Here is a 22,818-nt window from a genome sequence, read left to right on the forward strand (position 1 = left end):
TCTTGCAGAAGATCGTCGCTTTCACGCTCCGAACTCGTCCCAATTAAACGTGCATCGCTAAAGGCAGAAAACGAGGCACAGTGTCAGTTTCTGAATCAGGGATACCCTCCTGGACCCACCGGTCGTACGGCAGAGGCAAAGGAGCCCTCTTACAATGTACGCCGTGGATCCAGTTTTTCTTTCCTTGCACTCGCACTGCAGATCGCGTAGGCAAAAGCACCAAGTAGGGACCAGTCCAGCGGGGCTGATCGTTCTTTGTCCGCTGGAAATTTTTCACCAGGACCCAGGTGCCAGGATTGATGGCGTGTCCTGAATCTTCAGAAGCCTGAGGCAATGTATCATGAACCTGTTGGTGTAAGACACACAATTTAGCCGTTAAATCATACAGATAGTCAAGCAACACAGGGTGTTCAATCTCGCTGAATTTCGTCTGCCTCGGCACCCCCCATATGTTTGCCGGGCGACCAAAAACAATCTCGTACGGACTAAGTCCCACTCGAGAATGTACAGTCATCCTAGTTGACAAAAGTGCTATGGGTAAAGCATCAGGCCATTTAAGACCAGAGCTCGCCTGTATCTTGGCAAGTTTTAATTTAAGAGTGCCATTATAGCACTCCACTAGACCAGCCGATTGGGGGTGATTTGCAGCGTGAAATTTTTGTCGGATTCCTAAACCATCACACACTCTCTTCATCACTTGACCCACAAATTCACCTAGGGAAAAACTCCTTAACAAGGGCTTTAGCTGTGGAAAAGGCAGTATTATCTTTTAGGGGATATGCTTCTACCCATCTCGAAAAGGCACAAACAACCACGAGTACATATTTCAAGTTGTTGCATCTCTCCATATGGATAAAATCTAATTGCAAAACCTCAAACGGATACGTCGGAGGCGCAAAATGACCAGCTGGAGTTGGAGTTCCCTTACCAGGATTGTACATCAGACAAACCATACAATTCTTGACCACATTCTCTGCACACTTAGGAATTCCAGCATTTTGCCATACTGGAGCCAACAACTTACACATCCCTTTCGCACTGATATGAGCCATTCCATGCGCCATCGTAACCACTGCAAGCACGTACGCATCGGGTAACAACCATCACTGATGCTCTGACAACTCAACCCAACAACCATTCGCATCCAATTTACCCGTACTCTCTCTCCATACGCTCAACTCTTTCTCTGTAGCTTCAGCTTGAATAGACTTCACACTTTCTATCGTATCTTCACACATACTTCCATCTGGAACCCATCTCGTCAGACCTGCAACATACATTCGACTCATCACATCCCTCGCCACATCTTTCGCAACTTCATCCGCAAACGCATTACCGCGACCAACGTCATCGGTAACCTTCTTATGTGCACTGCATTTCACAATCGCAACTTGCAACGGCAAGGTAAGTGACTCAAGAAGCTCATTCACCAACTGACCATTCTGAATCTTCGTTCCATGAGACGTGAGGAACCCACGTTCCTTCCACAAGCGTCCAAAACTATGAGCCACACCAAACGCATACTGGCTGTCGGTATATATAGTCACTCTCTTCCCTCTCGACAACACACACGCTCTTGTAAGTGCAATCAACTCTGCTGCTTGAGCTGAATTATGTGGGATACGTGCAGCTTCGACAATCGTATGCAAAGTCGTAACAGCATATGCCGCAGTCGTATCACCATTCGGAAGTTTGAAGCACGAACCATCCACTCATAAGGTACCATCACACTTCACAAGAGGAGTGTCCCTGAGGTCTATTCTCCCTTTCGTTTCCTCTTCTGTCCTAAGAAAACAATCATGCTGTTCAGAAACATCTGTCTCTACTGAAATCGGCAACAACGTAGCTGGATTCAACGTATTGCATCTCTTTATGTGCCCATAACTCGCTAAGAGTGTCAGCTCATAAACTGACAATCGAGCACTAGTTAAGTGCTGCGTCTTGGTCCTGTTTAACAAGGTATCCACTGCATGTGGAACCATCACAATCAATGTATTATCCATCACCAAGCCAGCAGACTGTCGAATGGAAACAGCTGCTGCCGCTGTGGTTCTCAAACAACTCGGCAATGCTCTAGCTACCGGATCCAAAGTCGACGAGAAATACGCACATGGACGTTGCTTATCGCCGAAATGCTGTGTCAAAACTGACAATGCGCATCCTTCTCTCTCGTGGACATAGAGTGTAAAAGGCTTACTGTAATCGGGGGTACCCAACACGGGAGCCGAACACAACGCATCGCGCAATTCTGAAAAACCCTTCTGGCATCCATCAGTCCAAGGAATAGGATTCGGTGTATCCTTAACAGTAAGAGCTATCAGAGGTTTCGCAAGAAGCGAAAAATTTGGAATCCACTGTCTACAATACGACGTAATACCCAGGAAAGCACGCACTTCTCTCTGTGTAGTTGGCACACTCATTCTCGCAATCGCTTGAATTCGTTCTGGGGTCAATCTTCTTCCCTCCTTCGATAAGAGATGACCTAAGTAGGTCACTTCTTGTCGACAATACTGCAACTTTGAAGGTGACACTTTATGATGCAAGTCAGACAAATGTCGTAGCAAAGAAAGAGTAGCTTCTTTACAAGTTCCCTCATCATCAGCAGCCACTAACAAATCGTCAACATACTGAATAAGAGCAGTACGAGCAGGCATCGCAAGAGTGTCAAGCTGAGTTTTCAAAGCCTGGCTATAAATGGAAGGACTTTCACAATAGCCTTGGGGAGCGCGTTTAAACCGGAAGCTTCGGCCTCCTAAAGAGAAGCCAAAAATATCTCTACTCTCCTCAGCAATTGGAATACTGAAGAAAGCATTTTTCAAGTCTATGACTGAAAACCAGGCAGCTGAAGCCGGAATCATAGTCAGTAAGGCAGTAATGTCTGAGACAACTGGGAACTGTGGCACGACAATTTTGTTAACTTCTCTTAGATCTATTACAAACCTGTAAACAGGTGGCTGAGAAGAGTCAGTGCGCTTCAAGACAGGCAAAACCGTACTGTTACACATATTACCTCTCGTTTCTTCAATCACATCTTTCTCAATTAAATCATAAATTATTGCTAAAAGCGCTCTTTCACCATCGCTAGAAATCCTGTATTGGGTAATACGTGGCATTCTAACGTTCGCTTTCAGCGTCACAACATATGGCGGTATTTCCAAAAGACCCACATCATTAGGACCAGTAGCCCAAATAGTATCAGGAAGAGAAGACAATTCTGCCGGAAGTCGATCCTTCAACAAATACATCGGAGAGATCACTCTCTTACCCAGTGTAAGTTGTACTCCCGAGGGAGAACACTGTATTGTCACATACAATCTTTTCAACAAATCCAATCCCAGCAAATTCTCACCACAACCCGTCGTCAAAATAAGGGGTGTTTCAAATTCACAAGGTCCAACAGAAAGAGACAAAGGACCAGAAATCGGGTTTCTAACTGGGGCGCCAGAAGAACCTACTGAAACATTTGTTAAGCCAGACAAAGGTGCGCCAGGGAGTTTAGAGTGTATAATAGAACTCTTCGCAGCACCAGTATCCAACAGAAAAGGCTCTGACACACCTGATGTAATCACTTCAACATAAGGTCCACTCTGATCTACAGGAACTGAAACAACTCCCTATCTTTGTCCATGGCTCTCCTAGCAATCAGTACCATCCATATTCTCACCTTCGACGTAGTAGTCATCAGCATAGTACTGAGTCGTCCTACCAGACGCATTATTCTGCTGATCTAAACAATCCATTGAATTTTGTGGAGGAAAGGAACGCGCATTTTGGGGGAACACACCACGTCCCCTACCTCTAGAAGCTTGCTGAACACCCCGACCTCTCACACCAGAAACACCATTCGCGCGTTGTAACAAAACTGGGCAACTATTTTTAAAATGACCCGCTTCTTTACAATATGCACACTGATTAGGGCCTACAGGAAAACGCTGTTGAGAAGGCTCGAACCTTTGCAAGTTTCTCTGAAACTGCTGAGGTTGCTGATAATCACATTGGTTATTACGAGGCGGATACGCTTGCTGCAAAAGAACCTTCGTCTTCAAATCTTTAGTCTTCTTGTCTGCTCTATCCTTCTCATCCTTATCTCTATTTTCATAGTACTGTGCAGTAGCCAATATCTGTGCCGACGAGGAAACAGCCCAAGAACTCTCTGAATCCTTTAACTTAGTACACAACTCGGGAAGCAAATTATGCACAAACTTATCAACAAACAACCGTTGACCACCTTCAGTACTCATATCTTGACCACTATGGTCAATGAACGTCTCTTCAAACCTAGTGAAGAAATCGGACACACTTTCATCTTTCTTCTGCGTACACGTAGACAATATGTCCCAATTTACTCGCATAGCAGGCATTAAAGTCTTCATGTAAGCAATGATCTTACCAGGAAGTTCTGCAACTAAAGGCTCAGGTATAGCACCACCAACTTGTTGACAATCCGCAGCACCAATATTAACCCATGTATCACCTAACTCATGCGCATGGTCCGTATGACGAATCAATCCCCACAAAGGTTGTGGTACAACATTTCCAAACAACATGTCTATATCGGCCAAATTCATAACACATGAGTCTGCAGTCTGTGATAATTCCTTATAATACCCTGCAGGATTTTTACGGGGGTCAGGCAAAGTCTGCTTAAGGGCCGAAACTTCAGCTCGCTTCCATGGAACATGTACCCAAACACGCTGAAAATGAGCCGGCGCTGCTACAATACCAGCATTAACATTGGCCTGAACGGCCTCTTTCCACACCGGAGGAACCTCTCTCATCGGATATTGTCACACTTTCCTTCTAACAGAAGGATCAGGCTCGAACAACGACTGAGGAGGAGACTCGCTCCTAAACGAAAGCAGTGTTGCTACCGCCCTTTCAACGTCGAGACCCACAATCGTACCTTTCGCAAACTCGGACTGTACACGGAATAACTCTGACGGAGTCTGTCCCAGATCACCATCTTTCCATTCTTCACGAAGGAAAGTATACATCCTGTCAAAAACATATCTCTGCTTCGGTGCTTCCCATTGACGGAAGACATCCATAACAGACTCTAAATAATATCTTAAAGGATCAGTAACCCATTTACGCGCTAAATGATCCAATACGGTCCGTTCTTCGAGACCAGGTATTTGGCTACGCAACTGTTTACGCTCTGAAACAGGGGTCGTACTCGATGACCCAAAGAAAGGAGACAAAAGACTAGTAACAGTATCCGTCATTCTCTGTCGAACAGAAGTAGAAGTTGACAGGACAGGAGACAAAGCGGACTGAGAGGAGGCTGATGTAGGAGCAGTAGCAGAGGAGGCAGCAAGAACAGGAGAAAAAGTCGTTTGAATTGGAGACGGAGCAAGTAGCAAAGTCGGCGGCCCTTCAGAAGACTGCACCAGAGGAATAGGAGCCAACTGAAGAGGAGCTGGCGGCTGTGCAATAACAGGAGGCAAAGCAACGGGAGGTTGCGGAGGTGCTGTAGCACTCTGCGCATAAGGGGGTGGTGAAGTCAACAAATGTGACATCAAAGGATCTTTCACAAGGTCCTTCGTCGCGTCTTGCTGAAGAGGCGGCAAAGCTGGATAACATTCATCAAACGCCATTTTATGTTGCCTGTGCAACTGCTCTCTCGCTTGTTCTTCTTCATTATCTTTAAACTGTATAGCAGCTTGCATTATCGAGATGCCCTTTTCTCTTTTATTTCTCTTCGCTAATTTAATTTCTTTCTGTTTGGCTTCCTTTCGCCATAGGCGGAAAGAGTCAAACATCGCCGGCCGGGCTTTCTTCTTAAAAAGTGTAACCTCTAGATTGTCTAAAATTTCCGTGTCATAACTACCATATTGGGGCCACTTCAGGACACCATCCTTTCTAGTGTAGCGAATCCACACTTCATTATACGTGATGGGGCCCACGCCATGTTTCACATAGAGCTCCTAGGTTAGAGTTCCAATCGGAAGGACCGGACACGAGTCCTCCAATCGGGAATCCCTATTACAACCGCAAAAAAATATCTTTCCAAGTCTGTTAAGACCAGGCATCTTCACTCACTAGTCTAGCTTCAAACTTCAAGGGAGTATCGAATACGATAGTCTCGTGAATACACAAGTCCCTCGGCTTTGGCGCTTGCAAGTTCCAAATCAAAGATCCCAAGGGATACCCAAAAACTAAGGGCTGGGAGAAGCTCCACTCATACTTAACTGAGGTATCGATGACGTCGCCAGAAGACCCGTCTATTGTCTCGCTCTACAAATCATCAAAGGCTCCAAGACAGGGCGACAGTCAGGGCAGCAGTCCTTCGTAGCCGTCGGAAAGCGGGGAACCTCGCAGCAAAGACTTTCGGACCACGACGACATACAGGGGTCGATGAAGTAGTAGGCCTTCCTCCAGAATTTTCACACGAAGCTCCTCACGATCTTCAGGCTTGGACCGGTACCGCTGAAGTCGCCCCACGTTGGGCGCCAACTGAAGAACCGGGTATTTAGAACCCAGCGGCGCCAGGGGAAACGCCCGATGTCTTCGAGTTCTCCTGTCTTGGCATACAGAGACACGGGATACTTCTTGGTGACGTCAAAGATCAAAATTTATTGGCTGCAACCAGGAACAGAAATCTACGAAGCACGACACGGGTGGTTCGCCAGAGACTGCACAATTTCGTATTGCGAGACATCGTCTTTTATGCAAAAAATTACGCTTCCGGCAAACATTCCTGGCTAGCAGTTGACCAATCCCATGTATACACGACAAAAGCATTGCATGATGACAAACCCACATTTCAGTTGTCCAGCCCACCATCAATTACACGGGAAAGCCCAACATTCTTGCTCGAACAGGCCGGACGGACCCATAATAAAAGGCCATAAAGGAAGGAACAGAAACAGATGAGAAGCAAGATAGAAGGGTGTGTGCATGTACCATAAACTCAGCAATGTCCTGATATTTGATCTCTATCTTGACCAGCTGCCGAACAAGGAACTGGCCTAACAAGTTTAGCTTCGGGCAATGGAGTCAGCTTGCTCAGGTCACACAGAAGTCAGCTAAAGGTGTACGTGTCCCAAGGATTCATTCGATCGTAGTCATCGGCCTATGTGAGGGCAACCACAAAATGGCCGCCATACACAAAATGGAACCCGAGGGTTCAGAACAAAATCCCTTATTTCATAGTGAATCCATCACTCGAACATGACGAAAACACTCGTAGATATCACACTCGTCATTTTCAGTCCGCTGTTACCAAAATCGTCACAATACGACGACTTTTATGGAACAGGTTCAGAATCACGGAACCTCACTAGTATAATTTGTTTTGATCATATTAAAGTATTTAGTCGGTGCGGGAGCACACTGCTTCACCTCCCAGCAGAGTCGCCCCTGAGCATCATGGTAGATGCAGTTCAAATCGACAAGCGAGTACACTTGGAAAGTCTTGAGTGTTTCACCAGGTGGGTGCAGATTAGTGCTGGCCATCTCTGGACACGTGTTTCTGAATTATTATTCGTCATCAGCAGAGATTAGGCAAAATTAATCGGGGTTGCTGAGCAGGCTGCCGTATCCTTGGAACGTAGTATCTCTCCCGGCGCGCAGGTGCCTCTCCACGAGCTCGTCAGCCCACAGCGGCTCATGGGAGCCTTTAAGTAAAAAGTCGGTGCGGGAGCACACTGCTTCACCTCCCAGCAGAGTCGCCCCTGAGCATCATGGTAGATGCAGTTCAAATCGACAAGCGAGTACACTTGGAAAGTCTTGAGTGTTTCACCAGGTGGGTGCAGATTAGTGCTGGCCATCTCTGGACACGTGTTTCTGAATTATTATTCGTCATCAGCAGAGATTAGGCAAAAGTAATCGGGGTTGCTGAGCAGGCTGCCGTATCGCTTGTCGATCTGAACTGCATCTACCATGATGCTCAGGGGCGACTCTGCTGGGAGGTGAAGCAGTGTGCTCCCGCACCGACTCTTTACTTAAAGGCTCCCTCGAGCCGCTGTGGGCTGACGAGCTTGTGGAGAGGCACCTGCGCGCCTGGAGAGATACTACGTTCCAAGGATACGGCAGCCTGCTCAGCAACCCCGATTAATTTTGCCTAATCTCTGCTGATGACGAATAATAATTCAGAAACACGTGTCCAGAGATGGCCAGCACTAATCTGCACCCACCTGGTGAAACACTCAAGACTTTCCAAGTGTACTCGCTTGTCGATCTGAACTGCATCTACCATGATGCTCAGGGGCGACTCTGCTGGGAGGTGAAGCAGTGTGCTCCCGCACCGACTCTTTACTTAAAGGCTCCCTCGAGCCGCTGTGGGCTGACGAGCTCGTGGAGAGGCACCTGCGCGCCTGGAGAGATACTACGTTCCAAGGATACGGCAGCCTGCTCAGCAACCCCGATTAATTTTGCCTAATCTCTGCTGATGACGAATAATAATTCAGAAACACGTGTCCAGAGATGGCCAGCACTAATCTGCACCCACCTGGTGAAACACTCAAGACTTTCCAAGTGTACTCGCTTGTCGATCTGAACTGCATCTACCATGATGCTCAGGGGCGACTCTGCTGGGAGGTGAAGCAGTGTGCTCCCGCACCGACTCTTTACTTAAAGGCTCCCTCGAGCCGCTGTGGGCTGACGAGCTCGTGGAGAGGCACCTGCGCGCCTGGAGAGATACTACGTTCCAAGGATACGACAGCCTGCTCAGCAACCCCGATTAATTTTGCCTAATCTCTGCTGATGACGAATAATAATTCAGAAACACGTGTCCAGAGATGGCCAGCACTAATCTGCACCCACCTGGTGAAACACTCAAGACTTTCCAAGTGTACTCGCTTGTCGATCTGAACTGCATCTACCATGATGCTCAGGGGCGACTCTGCTGGGAGGTGAAGCAGTGTGCTCCCGCACCGACACTTTACTTAAAGGCTCCCTCGAGCCGCTGTGGGCTGACGAGCTCGTGGAGAGGCACCTGCGCGCCTGGAGAGATACTACGTTCCAAGGATACGGCAGCCTGCTCAGCAACCCTGATTAATTTTGCCTAATCTCTGCTGATGACGAATAATAATTCAGAAACACGTGTCCAGAGATGGCCAGCACTAATCTGCACCCACCTGGTGAAACACTCAAGACTTTCCAAGTGTACTCGCTTGTCGATTTGAACTGCATCTACCATGATGCTCAGGGGCGACTCTGCTGGGAGGTGAAGCAGTGTGCTCCCGCACCGACTTTTTACTTAAAGGCTCCCATGAGCCGCTGTGGGCTGACGACCTCGTGGAGAGGCACCTGCGCGCCGGGAGAGATACTACGTTCCAAGGATACGGCAGCCTGCTCAGCAACCCCGATTAATTTTGCCTAATCTCTGCTGATGACGAATAATAATTCAGAAACACGTGTCCAGAGATGGCCAGCACTAATCTGCACCCACCTGGTGAAACACTCCAGACTTTCCAAGTGTACTCGCTTGTCGATTTGAACTGCATCTACCATAATGCTCAGGGGCGACTCTGCTGGGAGGTGAAGCAGTGTGCTCCCGCACCGAGTTTTTACTTAAAGGCTCCCATGAGCCGCTGTGGGCTGACGAGCTCGTGGAGAGGCACCTGCGCGCCGGGAGAGATACTACGTTCCAAGGATACGGCAGCCTGCTCAGCAACCCCGATTAATTTTGCCTAATCTCTGCTGATGACGAATAATAATTCAGAAACACGTGTCCAGAGATGGCCAGCACTAATCTGCACCCACCTGGTGAAACACTCAAGACTTTCCAAGTGTACTCGCTTGTCGATTTGAACTGCATCTACCATGATGCTCAGGGGCGACTCTGCTGGGAGGTGAAGCAGTGTGCTCCCGCACCGACTTTTTACTTAAAGGCTCCCATGAGCCGCTGTGGGCTGACGAGCTCGTGGAGAGGCACCTGCGCGCCGGGAGAGATACTACGTTCCAAGGATACGGCAGCCTGCTCAGCAACCCCGATTAATTTTGCCTAATCTCTGCTGATGACGAATAATAATTCAGAAACACGTGTCCAGAGATGGCCAGCACTAATCTGCACCCACCTGGTGAAACACTCAAGACTTTCCAAGTGTACTCGCTTGTCGATTTGAACTGCATCTACCATGATGCTCAGGGGCGACTCTGCTGGGAGGTGAAGCAGTGTGCTCCCGCACCGACTTTTTACTGAAAGGCTCCCATGAGCCGCTGTGGGCTGACGAGCTCGTGGAGAGGCACCTGCGCGCCGGGAGAGATACTACGTTCCAAGGATACGGCAGCCTGCTCAGCAACCCCGATTAATTTTGCCTAATCTCTGCTGATGACGAATAATAATTCAGAAACACGTGTCCAGAGATGGCCAGCACTAATCTGCACCCACCAGGTGAAACACTCAAGACTTTCCAAGTGTACTCGCTTGTCGATTTGAACTGCATGTACCATGATGCTCAGGGGCGACTCTGCTGGGAGGTGAAGCAGTGTGCTCCCGCACCGACCTTTTATATTAAAGTATTTGTTTCCAAAACACTTCAGAAATAACAAAAAATGTGCTTCATATGTGTTCCTAATTCTGAAACACTTACACAGCTCATTTAAATGTTGTGTGCTAGAAAAATCCTCTTACCTACCCCTAGTATCAAGCAAGATTGTCACATAAATCCTTTCACTTTGAACTCTGAGAAAGAAAAGTAAACATTTGCCCTCGGAAGACAGTGCCTGACATTTGAGCTCGGTCTTTGAATGCACAGCAAATGTGACAAGATAAAAAAAAAATAATAACAAGATTTAAAGGCCTGTTTAAAGAAAGGGAGTTTGTGGAAGAATACAGTAAACCCGCTTTAGGCAACTGGAGGGACGAACTGAACCTGGAGAGCCAAAAGCAAGTAAAACTAGTAAATAGAAACCACAAAGCCAATGAGTGCATTCCTAGCTCAACTTTCTGAAAGTCCCAGCTGTCTGCTATGCTACTTGAAAACATACTATAAGACATGATTCACTAAAACCATATACATTAAGCTTCTAATTACAATCCTACCTGAGGAAATAAAAGGAGAAACCTTTGACTACGTGCCCATGCTGCTAGTGAAAGCTGCTGAACTCCCGTCCCGATTTCCGAACAACACATAGATTTTGCCTTAAACCACAACCTCATCGCAACACCTCTCATTGCAAACGTTGTGTGTCAGTCACTTGTTTTTAGGTCTGGCCCAGCGAAAGCAGACTGAATTTCCATTTTATACAAACCCATAAATGTTCATGCCACCTCTATCCAAATGTGTCCCACAGACCCAGCTATCAATACTCTGCAGCACACGGTCAGAGTTAAAGTTTAACAAAATGAGGAGCTGGGACTGAAGGATGCCCTTGTGCATACATATCCAACCTTCAGCTCCAGTACTTTCCTAAACAAGTTTTGACCAAATCTGAGACTCAAAAGAGAGGTTGGATACGATGGATAGAAAGAGTGAGCATTTCCAGCACACACGACTCAAAACAACCATGATATTTCTAAAAATGCCCACAAATATTGTGTGTACCTGACTTCAACATTTCCACGGAGTCTGAGTGACGCTGCGAAACAGTAAGGGCAGCAAATTCATAAACATCGACACTAAAAACATTTGAGAAATTCCAACATGCACCCAAGTTTTAGAATGCAATATTTGCCGATTCCTGAAATACATGAAAAGTGAGTTTGGCTGGATTTAAGGATTTAAAACCGGCTTAAATGTTTGTAGGGAGATATTTGTGTGGTCACTGTTGATATTTTGGGCATCTATGTTATTTGCTTTTTTCTTTAGTCTACCTTTTCATGAAGAATTAGGCCTCGTTTCTCAATGTGACTTGTGCTGACGTATCCCCACAGTGTGAATGTGGAGATGAAGAAACAAAACGTTAATGGAGATGAGATATTAGATTCAGCCCTGTTGCAGAGGGGAAGTCTGTTTGACTCTTAAAACCTTTTTTTTAGGATTTTCTTGATGTCTGAGACCGCCCAAAAACTTCTGCTCATTGGCGAGTCCTTCCATCACCGGCGCTGTGTTCTGAAGGTGGCGGTAATTGTACAGTCATTCGCTGATGGAGAGAGGTGAGAAGCCTCTTGTCTACAACATTCTGATAAGGGAACCCAATGCCTCAAGTTTTCGTTTTTCACAACAAATAGCACATTTGTGACTTGAAAACTTTGTTCTTAACCAATGAATTAATTTGGGTAAATACTTGTACAGCAGAGCAAACTGAATGTCCATGAAACTCTTTCTTCCTTGAGGTATTGTGGTGTCATCAAGGCAATTTCAGGCCATTCGTGAAGTTATCTGGTTCCCAGAGCAGCGTATGCTTGCAGCGAGTACACACAGGGCATTCAGTGTTAAGACAGGTCCTGGGTAAAACCTCATTTTCTGGCTCCTCCACTTTGGTTTATCCCCTTTGTTGTAGAACTAGTCCTGCTTGATGTGTGGCTACATGTAATGCATATGTGCTTTGTTTGAAGGAAGCTTGCCGGGCTGCCTCTGGGCTTGTTCGTCTCATGCGCGTGAGGGAAGGTGCTAGGCCGGCTACTACACTTCCAGGATGATGCCAGGCCCCACAATGAAACCTGGATGTAGGGCAGCTTTCCGCTCTGCTCCTTCCAACGACACATAACACGTATCACAGTTGTGGTTTATAACATCACGCATGTTCTCACACCTCTAAAAGTGTATTGTGCTTGAGACACTTTACACATTTTTTGTATAGTAGAGGGAGCATCTTGGGGAACAACACTCCTTTGTACTCTTGAGATATTATGGTAGAGAGGAGTGGGATTTGGTCAGGTCTTGAGATTACCCATAGAGTCTCATACAGCAAAAGAAACAATTGATAATGTATGGATCACTGCAAAAAAACCAAAGCCAAAATGGCTCGCCTTGGGGGCCTAATGGCTTTGCCAATGTCTTTTGATGGTGCTATGTAGTATCAGTAAAATGCATTTTTTGCTGATGCTGTGCCGAATCAGCCAAAACAAGAAAAAAAAGACACGATGAAACAGTTGCTACTACTGGCAGCTGGGACTTCTTGTAAATGCATGCATGTTTTATGACATTGGACCGTTTTTTAAATTTTATTTAGCGATCCAATCTGGATTAGCAAGACAGCACATTTTTTGAGGTAGAAGGGCTGGCAGCAATTTGCTGCCTAATGTTCCATTAAAAAATAACACATTAAAAATAAATAAATAAAAAGAACCACAGGGTCAGCATTGGAGATGGGGGAGATAGTAATAACATAAAAATAAATCTGGGTTGTGGGGGGGAGAACGGAAAAGCAACACACAAGAGAAGACAGAGCTGCGCTAGGGTGTGAGTAGAATCACATGACGGGGAGAGCAGCGTGGTAGCTCACGGTCCAAGATGTCTTCCAGATTCATTCCTGGCTTCACGGGGGCAGGACTCTGCAAGCATGAAACCTGTCTACTGCAGAGCACTGTATTCCCATTACCCATCCCGGGTGATAGAGGAGAAGAGGCGATGGAGAGATCTACGAGCATCAGCGAAGACTAGAATTCACCAACTACACAATGCCAGGGCCCGTTTCACCTTTGGATTCTACCCCAAAAAATGTTCAGGCAGTAAGAGTGCAGCTTGTTGAGGTATGAGTGACTTTTGAAAGCCTCACTTTTATATGTAGTCAGGCAAATTCCCACATTTATTTCCAAGGTAACGTTAAACTGTATTACCCAACTAGCACCCTTTGCTCTGAGGAATGCTATTTTATTCCTTTTAAGTCCTCCCTTGATAGTTGGAAAGTTCACTACTGTAGTAGCAGGCCCTGGAGCTCCTATATCACTCTCACTTTTTGCATGGAAATAAACATTTAGACTTTCAATCTTGAGACAGTGCTTTTCTGAGCCTGTTCTTCCACACGTTTTGATGGACAGAGCTTCAAGCCTGTTTTACCATTTTTGTATGATTTATACATTTTCTTGGCAGTAACCGCCCACAGCCACCATGGACTCTGGTATATCCTCATATGCCAAGGTCCGGCTGCATGTGACCAGTTACAACCACCTGTAGGTTATTTAAATCATTCCTCCTGCAGCTGAAGTTGCTTTACTGGGTCTTGGTTAAAGGTCCTTTTCTTGCTCTCTCTTTAATGTGACTTACGGACTCTCTCCTAGTGTAAGGTTCTAGATGGCTCTGAACCTCGGTTCTTTACACAGCTGCTTCAGGTTCTTTCCATTCCAGGTGGAACCAGTGATGGGTTTCTATTTGCTTTCTCTCTTTTTTTAGAGTTTTATATAGCACGAACTAGACCCAAAGATATCCGGTATCAGAGCACTTTACATGAGCACCAGTTTCGTTACATGAGGACACATTAATTTTTGTTAGGCACGGGGAGATTAAGTGATTTGTCCAGAATCACAGGATGTTGAGTGTCGATGCCAAGACTCAAACCCGGTTCCCCAGCTTTGAGGTCAACCACTCTAGCCGTAAGGCTACATCCTCTCCCCTCTCCTTTGTTGCAACAGTTAAGTTGGTCAAGCTGCAGTGGACTTCAGTTTGCTGAAATGAAGGAAACATCTCATCCTGGCCGATCTCCCTTTTAAATCTAGACTAGGCGAATACTTTAGAAAAAGTTACTGCTGATTGTTCAGGGGCATGGCATCAGCCCCTCCCTGAGGTCTCTCTGATGATTACCAGGGGAAAAGTTGCAGCAATATCTAATTTGAGGACTGAAGACAAGCCTTTGGATTTCCAGGGACTTGTTAGCTTCTGTCACATGCTATTGTCAACATGTTTCGGCTGACACGGACAAGGAAGGGTGTGTGAGAGGTGCTGGGGGCAAGCAGATGGGAAATGGAGGATAGGAGAGAGTGGCTGTGGGCAAGCAGACGGTGGGCGGAAAGGACTGTGGAGGAAGACAAAGGGGTATAAAATTACACGAGAGAGGCAGCTGAAAAACACACTCTGTTGTAGAGTACTCAAACAAAAACAAAAAGTAGCGCATAAAAGAAATACACAGTAAAAGGACAAAAGAGTCCATGCTCGCAGGGAGGGACAAACACACAAAGAGGAAGGGAGCCTATGGAGGCTGACCAATAAGAAGCAAGCAATGAGAGTGACACTGAAGCCAACCAATGGTAAGCAGTGTGTGGCCTCTATGCTCCCTGTAAGATAACAAAAGGTCTCGCTAGAGACAACACATGCACCGTGTGTCACAAGTCCTAAAAGGGGACTATTTCTCTGCTGTCCCAAATCTCCAATGTACTTTATATGCTGGCAATTTGTCTGACAATAAAAAAAATTCTGTATTGCATTCTCATGCATCTACCCATACAGAAAGGCAAGATGACCCCTTTCTTTGCTTGTGTTTTTTCAGGCGAGTATTTCTGTGCAGTGCGGCCACTGATGGGAACATTGCATTCTGGGACGTCACTGAAACACTGAAGGAAGCTTGCAGATCCTTGGAGGCCACAGACAGAGAGTCTCAGCCAGCAGGTAGTCAGACTTGTTTTTATTGTTCTTCCACCTCACATGTTACCTGTGATGCGGTGTGTGGTTTCAGCGTTACCAGCCACTAGGATCCCTCAACACGAGTGAAGGTAACCTCAGAACCTTGTGCGATACCAGAACGGACGAGGCCTCGTCTTCCCATTGCGCAATCATCCCTCAGACATCTGGGACACCACCAGCCTGGGAACCCACCTATTCTGACTGCTTCACTCCTCATGCACCACTGTCCTCCACTCCAACTCCTCATATGCTGCAAGTTTGTCATTGTCTTCCCAGTGAAATGCTACACCTGTGGAAGCTTCTGGTGTACCCTTGGAGTAGAGTGATGCCTGTGGCTTACATGGGAAATGCTTTTATGTACTGTCCAGGGCAAAGATAATGCTTTGGATGTGTCACTGCATCAGTATATAGCATAATAGTGTAACCTAGATCACGTGTCCTGGAAATGCAGTAGCCTAGAAAAGATGGTGAGAAACTCTCTGTGCACTTGCCTGCGTCTCCGTGCACATGCAACCCTGTTGTCTCGAGCATCTAGAAGCAACCAGGTTATTCTGTGTCCGCTGGGCAGGTAAACATTTTAAAAACACATGAACATCGAGTAGGTGTGCAACGATAAAAATGAGGATTCAGGTGCAGTTGCCACTACACAACTGATGTTTCTTAAGTGTGTTACTCTGGTGTGCACGGATGTAGCTTTTTGTGCCACTGCTCTGAGAAAATGCTGAGCCTTGATGCATGTCTGTTGGTACTGGATATCCGTGGCGGCAACGCCTCCTTATTAGGAGTTGGGTGAGAGGGCAGAATGAGCCCCTGTTGCCTCCTCTCGTGGGTGGTGAGGGGGCCCACTGTTCTAGAGCAGTGGTGCATATGTGAAAGATGGTGCCTTAATTAATTATTATTTTTTAGCGTTTTAATTAGGTTTTCGATGGTAAAATAGCAGTACAAATTATAGCCATATGCATTAAAGTGCCATTACATTGAAAATTCCATTGTAGTCCTAAGGCATAACATGGTATAACAGGCAGTGACGAGAAGCATGTCCACGAGCTTTAAGTTACCCCTTGTGATCAGTGGCGGCCGGCATGGCTCGTGGGTGGCAGGGCAGACGTGGGGTGCGCGATTGGTGCAATAATAATAAAAACATTTTTTAAACTTAATTTGCCACAGGCCGGGTCCTGCGTCTCTGCTCCTGCTCTCCTCTTGCACATCGAGGAACAAGAAGCAGGCCCCACTGACCAATCACAACGCTGCAAGGCAGCATTGTGATTCGTTTTTGAGCATCTTCGTTCGACGCTCAACCAGGGAATGGGGGCCTGGGCATGTTCTCCATGCAGGCTGTAATGCAGCCTGGGTGGAAAACAGGGAAAGTGCGCATGACTGGTTTTGGCGGTCCGAGAGGGGCGACCAAACAGTCATTGCACACTTAAAAGTGGTCAAACCACGCCTCCCCTACCCTGCTCCAACAGCATGGCAGCCCCGCCCACCCACCTGCCCTTAAAGCAGCAGGAAGCAGCAGAAAATGATAATAGCACAAAGTTATTATCATTTTATATTTCTGCTTCCCACTGCTAAAAAGCAGCGGGGCGACGCTCCTCCGCCATAGCAGATGAGCCACCAATGCTTGTGATACGTGGTGCATTGTGTTATCTCACCCATGAGTGAAGCTAAACAGTTAACTTGAAGCAAATACTGGGAGATGCGGTAAGGGAAGGGCGGGTGTGGTTTAGTGCTGTGATGGTAGTAGGGAGCGCGGCCCTAGACAGGTGAAAGATGGTGCCTTAAGAGCAGCCCATTGAAAAACGCTCTTTCTCCTTAGTGCATATGTTATGTCTGTTGTCCGGTGGCCTCACTAGTTCCAGGAGACGGCCTTGCTGTAGGGTTCGCAGGTGATAGGTGGATTTTACCTGTACATGGATACCTGAATGAAGCGAAATAGCACACTTGGCCTTTGCACAGTTCATTAGCCAAGGAACAAATAAGTCGAACTAATTTTTATTAAGGATTCTTATTTCTACAACAAGACATCAAAAGTCCGTCAATCCCACATTTTCAGCCGATCATTACAACCGAAGCCGTGTACTATTCCTTGGGCAACGGGGAAAGGACATGTCCATGTTCTTAAACATAGCGATATTATTAGCTGTATAAATTTGTCCTGCTTAAAACAAGGCCCAACTCATAGGAGAGAGGCACATAGAGCAGAAACAAATGAGGACAAACCCAAAGAAAAGAGAACCCCTCAAAACGACTTAGAAAACCCAGCTGCACTCAGCCACTTCCTCTTCCATAGGAACTGGAGCAAACAGGCTGCACTTTGAAACTGTTCTACTGCTCTCTGCTCATGGCGCCCAACTCAGACAGGGCCCCCAGATGCAGCAATATGTGTGGGATCGTTCCCCACACCTCGCTTTCATCACACATGCGCTGGCACCCCACCTCTGCATTAATGACTAGCTTTGTGCCCTGCTGACCCACCAGTAAGCAAACCTGATACGTGATAAAGGCCTGAATGTTCAACTGATGCAGCTCCTGCTTTATGATCATTAGAGCCTTCTTCTTACCTAGGGTTTTGATGCTCAAACCCAGGAAGAGGACACAGCAGCCGCCACATATGACCGACCGCCGTAGAATCACTGTACCCAAAATCTCATTTCTTCAACGCAGTCATATCTCTGCGTCCTGCCCCCTCATCAGGCCTCCACCCTGCCTTTCCTAAGCAGCCTGTCCACCAAGTTTGTCAAGTGACCATCTCGCCTTTTCAACTATTCGCATAATTTATTTTTTTATTGGAAGTCCTACGTGTACTCCGTTCTCAACTTGTAAAATAATAAGTGCCCCGGCTCTCATCAGGAGACCGCTGCAGCTTGCACCACCCATTGCCCCTGCCAGTGCTGCCAACGACAGTACCTACATAACCACTAACCATCACACTGCTGCAAGCGTGACATTTCAGAATAAGTCAGGCCCCCAAAGCTATAGGAATGGCCTGGGTGGCAGATATCAGTAGTTTTAATGTATATTTAATCAATAAACAACTGTTCTGCTAATCCCTAAATTACATAAACAGTGCCACCATATGGCAAACTGTCATAAGTGCCGGTGTTGACAATTAAATACAGGTGCCGAGCTCCGGAAAGCACCGGCTCAAATTAAGCACTGCTTGTACTCCATCTTTTCTTCGTACTCTCGATGCCGGTTACTCTTTCAGACAGTCCCAATAATTTAGACTAAACTAAGCTGACCGATGCTGAAATGGTTTCTCTCTTTGAATTAGGGTCTGCCTGGGGCTCCTTGATGGATCCCTCGGTTTGAACATCTCTTGCTGTGCTTCCTCTTTTTCTCTCTTGAGAGATCCTGTCCCTAGTCCAAGGTAGCCTCTGCGATTACGAAAGGACTAGTTAATGTATTTCACTTGGGGTCAGGGCCTGCACTATATCTATGTTACTTACCACCCAAACAAGAGAGTTCCCCCAAAGACCATTCAAAGCTCTAAAAATGACTATAAAAATGAGAATGAAAGAAATAGAAGGGGACCATTTATAGGGGGAAATCACTGGCGCATCAGGCCTGGCACCGAGGAACACTCATTTTCAGGCAGATGTGCACATATGATCAGACAAATGCCATCACTCAAAGGCAAGAGAGCCAGTGGCAGAAGTGGGTTTACTCATTGACCCATGCTACATGCTGTTATGGATGGAATGGATATGTATACACGTATTTTTAATTACTTTTTTATTACAAGATCCTGACAGACAACATAACCTGTCGGGCATTCCATAAGATTCTTGCAAGAATGATTACAATGCTAATCTATCCCCGGGGTGAGTCAAATTGGATAATCAACATCAAAATCCTTGCCTGTGAGATTTCATTTAACAAAATATGCCTGCACGCTTTACCATGATGCTGTACCCCATCCATGAATGCCTTTTGGCTTTAGCATATAGGTTTCATAATAAAGCAGCCTCCTGCCTGTGCCAAAACATTACATTACAAATAGATCATACCTGTGGCATCTGAAATAACTTTTCCCAAATAACCAATGAGGCCTAAAGACTTCACACCACAACCAACTCAGGCCTAATGTATAGAGTTAAAGGTTTTCCACAAGTCTACCATCGGGTGTACTGTAATAAAGTTCAAATGGATACATAATTACAATGGCCAAAACTATTTAAATTCCCTATTAAGAAGGCCTAATAAGGATTTTCATAGTGTAACTCTTCTATCCCCACAGTTTGTTCAATGTCTCCAACACCAAAGCCATTGCCTACTACGGTAATCTGTGAAACTCCATACAACTAAATACCTTCCTACAGGTTTTAGCCCAGTGTAATAAAAATCCACCCTTTATGTCTATTGCTTGTAAGATATGCTGTGCACAATACGTAAGTGAGGCCTCCTGGCTTTGTCATAATTTTCATAATAAACCAATCCAACCTATTGAGTCTGCCATAACATTTTCCAACGAACCAGTAGCGCATATCGCCTTACCATTGGTTTGTCTATATAACCAACCCAAGCCTACTGTATAGCGTATCAGCTGGTAACCATCATGCATACATTTATAAAATTACACATATGAACAAAATTACAGTTCGCAAAACCATACCCAAACAAAAGGGCCTGCCAAGTATTATCACAGTAGAATTCCACCCCAAAGGGTTTGTCAAACAGGCGACTGGAACATCCTTGTCTACTACAATAATCTGTGAGATTTTGTGTAACACATTGTGATAACATTCCACCTTTAACGGCTAATACGTTTAATACATGCTTTGCAAAGTAGATAAGCCAGGCCTTCTGTCTTTGTCACGACCTTTCATAATAAACACATCAGACCGTATGGTATTGGATATAACTTTTCCCAGTGACCCAGTCAGGCCTACAGCCTTTATCATTGACTTGCCACCATAGCCACCTAAAGCCTACGATATTGAGCATAAGCTTTCCCTACAAGGTGACCATCGGACGTAGTCATGACAGACATATGGTCACACAATTACAATTGTATACAACATTTCAGTTGGCCAAGCAAAATACCACCTCTCCTAAGAGGGCCAACAGGAATGATCATAGTCCATATCTTCTCCTCTTCTCTCGCCACAGTTTGTCCGAGCAGGTAACCTTTAGTAAAAAATAAACCCTACCTACTGTAGTAATCTGTGACTTTCCATGGAACTAAATACCTCTCTGCAAGCTTTAATAGAGAGTATTACCAATCTACCTTTAAATCCATGCTGCCTTTAAAATGTGCTTTTTACAATAAATATGTTAGGCCTGTTGCCTTTACCACGACTTTTCAAGTTTTGCTGAATAGATCAATCCAAGTCACTAAATTCATAATCTTAACTTTACCACAATGTGTGATACTAGCAGATCACAACTTCTCCTTTTGCTTCTTTTCTCTAATCTTCTAAAAGTGGAAGCGCTTCGAGACAGTAAACACCAGTACTAAGCAATGTATGTGAATAGACTGCACTGGAAATTACAGATGAGGGTAGGAAGCAACAATATTGCACACCCCAGTTTTTAAGTGTGACCTACAGACACCTTTAGTTATTTTGCCAATCTTATCTAATGAATTATAAATTCTAAGTGCATACCTATGTACATATATAGAACCTTAGGGTTAGCCCTCTTCACGTATCTTTTCACCTGCCATTCACACTTGGCTCTCTCCCACCACAACATGCAGCATGGGGCAGTGGTTCAGTACACTTTAGCAACTAGCTCTCTTGCAGTGTGACTGTGGCAGCATATAGCCTGATCACGTGCACATACCGCTAGAAAGAAGTGCATTTCACTGCCACTGAAAGTGGGCCAGTACTTTGCCAATGCTTTCTTCTTTTTTTTAATTATTGTTATTCAAATGAGCTTAACAATTGCAACTTTACAAAGGAAACCGAATGGTTCATATTATCCTGCAATATTACAGCAGAGCACATCTTACAAAAAGAAACAAAAGGAGAAATGTAAATTGTACTAACATACAATGCAGGCCAATCAGCATTTAATAATGTCTGTAGGGCAGACTTAAAAGTGGGAAGTGTAATATTGCTGGCCACATCGCTTCCAACCCTCATGTCCGTCAGGAGCGCCTCGTGCAGGTAAGAGTGGTGCGGCGGGGTTGGGGGGACTCGACAGACGACGATTGGGGGAAATTATTGTCATCGTCTGTCGAGTCCCCCCACACCCTGCTCCTGCACGAGCCGCTCCTGATGTCTGTGCCAGTCTATTCATAGACACCGCTTAATATTGATGTTTAATATGTCTCTAAGTGCTTCCACTTTTGGTCTTTGGTTGAAAGGGCAAAGTGCTTATATCATGTTGCTATGCCAGTGAGTACGGTCACAGTACCAGTCCCAGGACAGTCCTCAGAAAATCATAAAATTGTGACTAGACCTGCTGGTCTAGTGACAAATAATCTACTCGACCTAAGTGGTATGCTCTTAACCCATACATTGGTTTCAAATGATGTGACCGTGGGCAAATCTTTTAATTCACTGAGCTGCCATTTTCTTCATTATCACATATGAGAGCACCTTCAAATATGGAGTTCAGCATGTCTGCTGCACAAAAAAACTGCTCTTTTCTGCAGTCTCATGTGTAGCTGGTGTGGCACTAATTTTATTTGTGAAAAAAGTGTTTTCACTGCACTGCATCACTGTTGTTGTTTGTTTTGTCGTTTCACAGATCTTGGGGTTCCATGTTTGACCGTCTCTGCTCACCAGTCTGGCATTAATAGCCTCCACATCAGGGAAACTGACCCTGGACGCTACCTCGTGGCAAGCGGGGGTGATGACAACTCCTTGCATGTCTGCCTCATCTCAATAGAACAGACCGCTGGTTCACCTGATGCACATGTCGACGAAGAGTCCATGCCGGAACCCTGCATCTGTGTATTGAAGAAGTTCTGCGTGCCGTCTGCTCATGCAGCACACGTCACTGGGCTCCGGGTCTTACGGCCTGACCTGCTGGTCTCCATCTCTGTGGACCAGCGTCTGACGCTGTGGCAGGTGGGCGATGATGGTCTGCGTTTCCTCCGAAGCAGGTTCTGCCACGTCGCCGATGTTGCTGAGCTGGACTGTTGGGAAGGAGATAACGAGCTATTCTATTACTGTGTCTTCTGTGGCCAAGGCCTTGAAGTGGTCACTTGTGCGTTGAGCCAAGATATGATCTCACCGGATCAGGGATAAGGTGATGTGTTATGTGTTCTTCTACTTCACTGATGTCGCAGAGTCGGACTGTTGGGAAGGAGATGGAGAGCTGCACTACCATTGGGACTTGTATGACCAAGGCCATAAAGTGGTCACCGTTTAGTGTGCGAAGATATGATCACACCGGATCAGGGATAAGGCTATGATTC

General features: G+C 45.9%; 1 protein-coding gene across 2 annotated transcripts in view; it reads left to right on the top strand.

Annotated features, from left to right (window-relative positions):
* Positions 1-22,744, top strand: part of WDR6 (WD repeat domain 6) — a 62,690-nt gene extending 39,946 nt beyond the window's left edge. Inside the window, exons 4-6 of one of the 2 annotated variants that reach the window (XM_078662438.1) lie at positions 11,927-12,043; positions 15,313-15,431; positions 22,146-22,744. In XM_078662438.1, the coding sequence (XP_078518564.1) occupies positions 11,927-12,043; positions 15,313-15,431; positions 22,146-22,648 (739 nt within the window). In that variant the 3' untranslated portion in view covers positions 22,649-22,744. The remainder of the gene's footprint in view (positions 1-11,926; positions 12,044-15,312; positions 15,432-22,145) is intronic. The other variant, XM_078662439.1, reaches the window with a different exon arrangement.
* Positions 22,745-22,818: the final 74 nt, after the last annotated feature.

Source organism: Lissotriton helveticus, chromosome 9, assembly GCF_964261635.1.
Source record: "Lissotriton helveticus chromosome 9, aLisHel1.1, whole genome shotgun sequence".
NCBI lineage: Eukaryota > Metazoa > Chordata > Amphibia > Caudata > Salamandridae > Lissotriton > Lissotriton helveticus.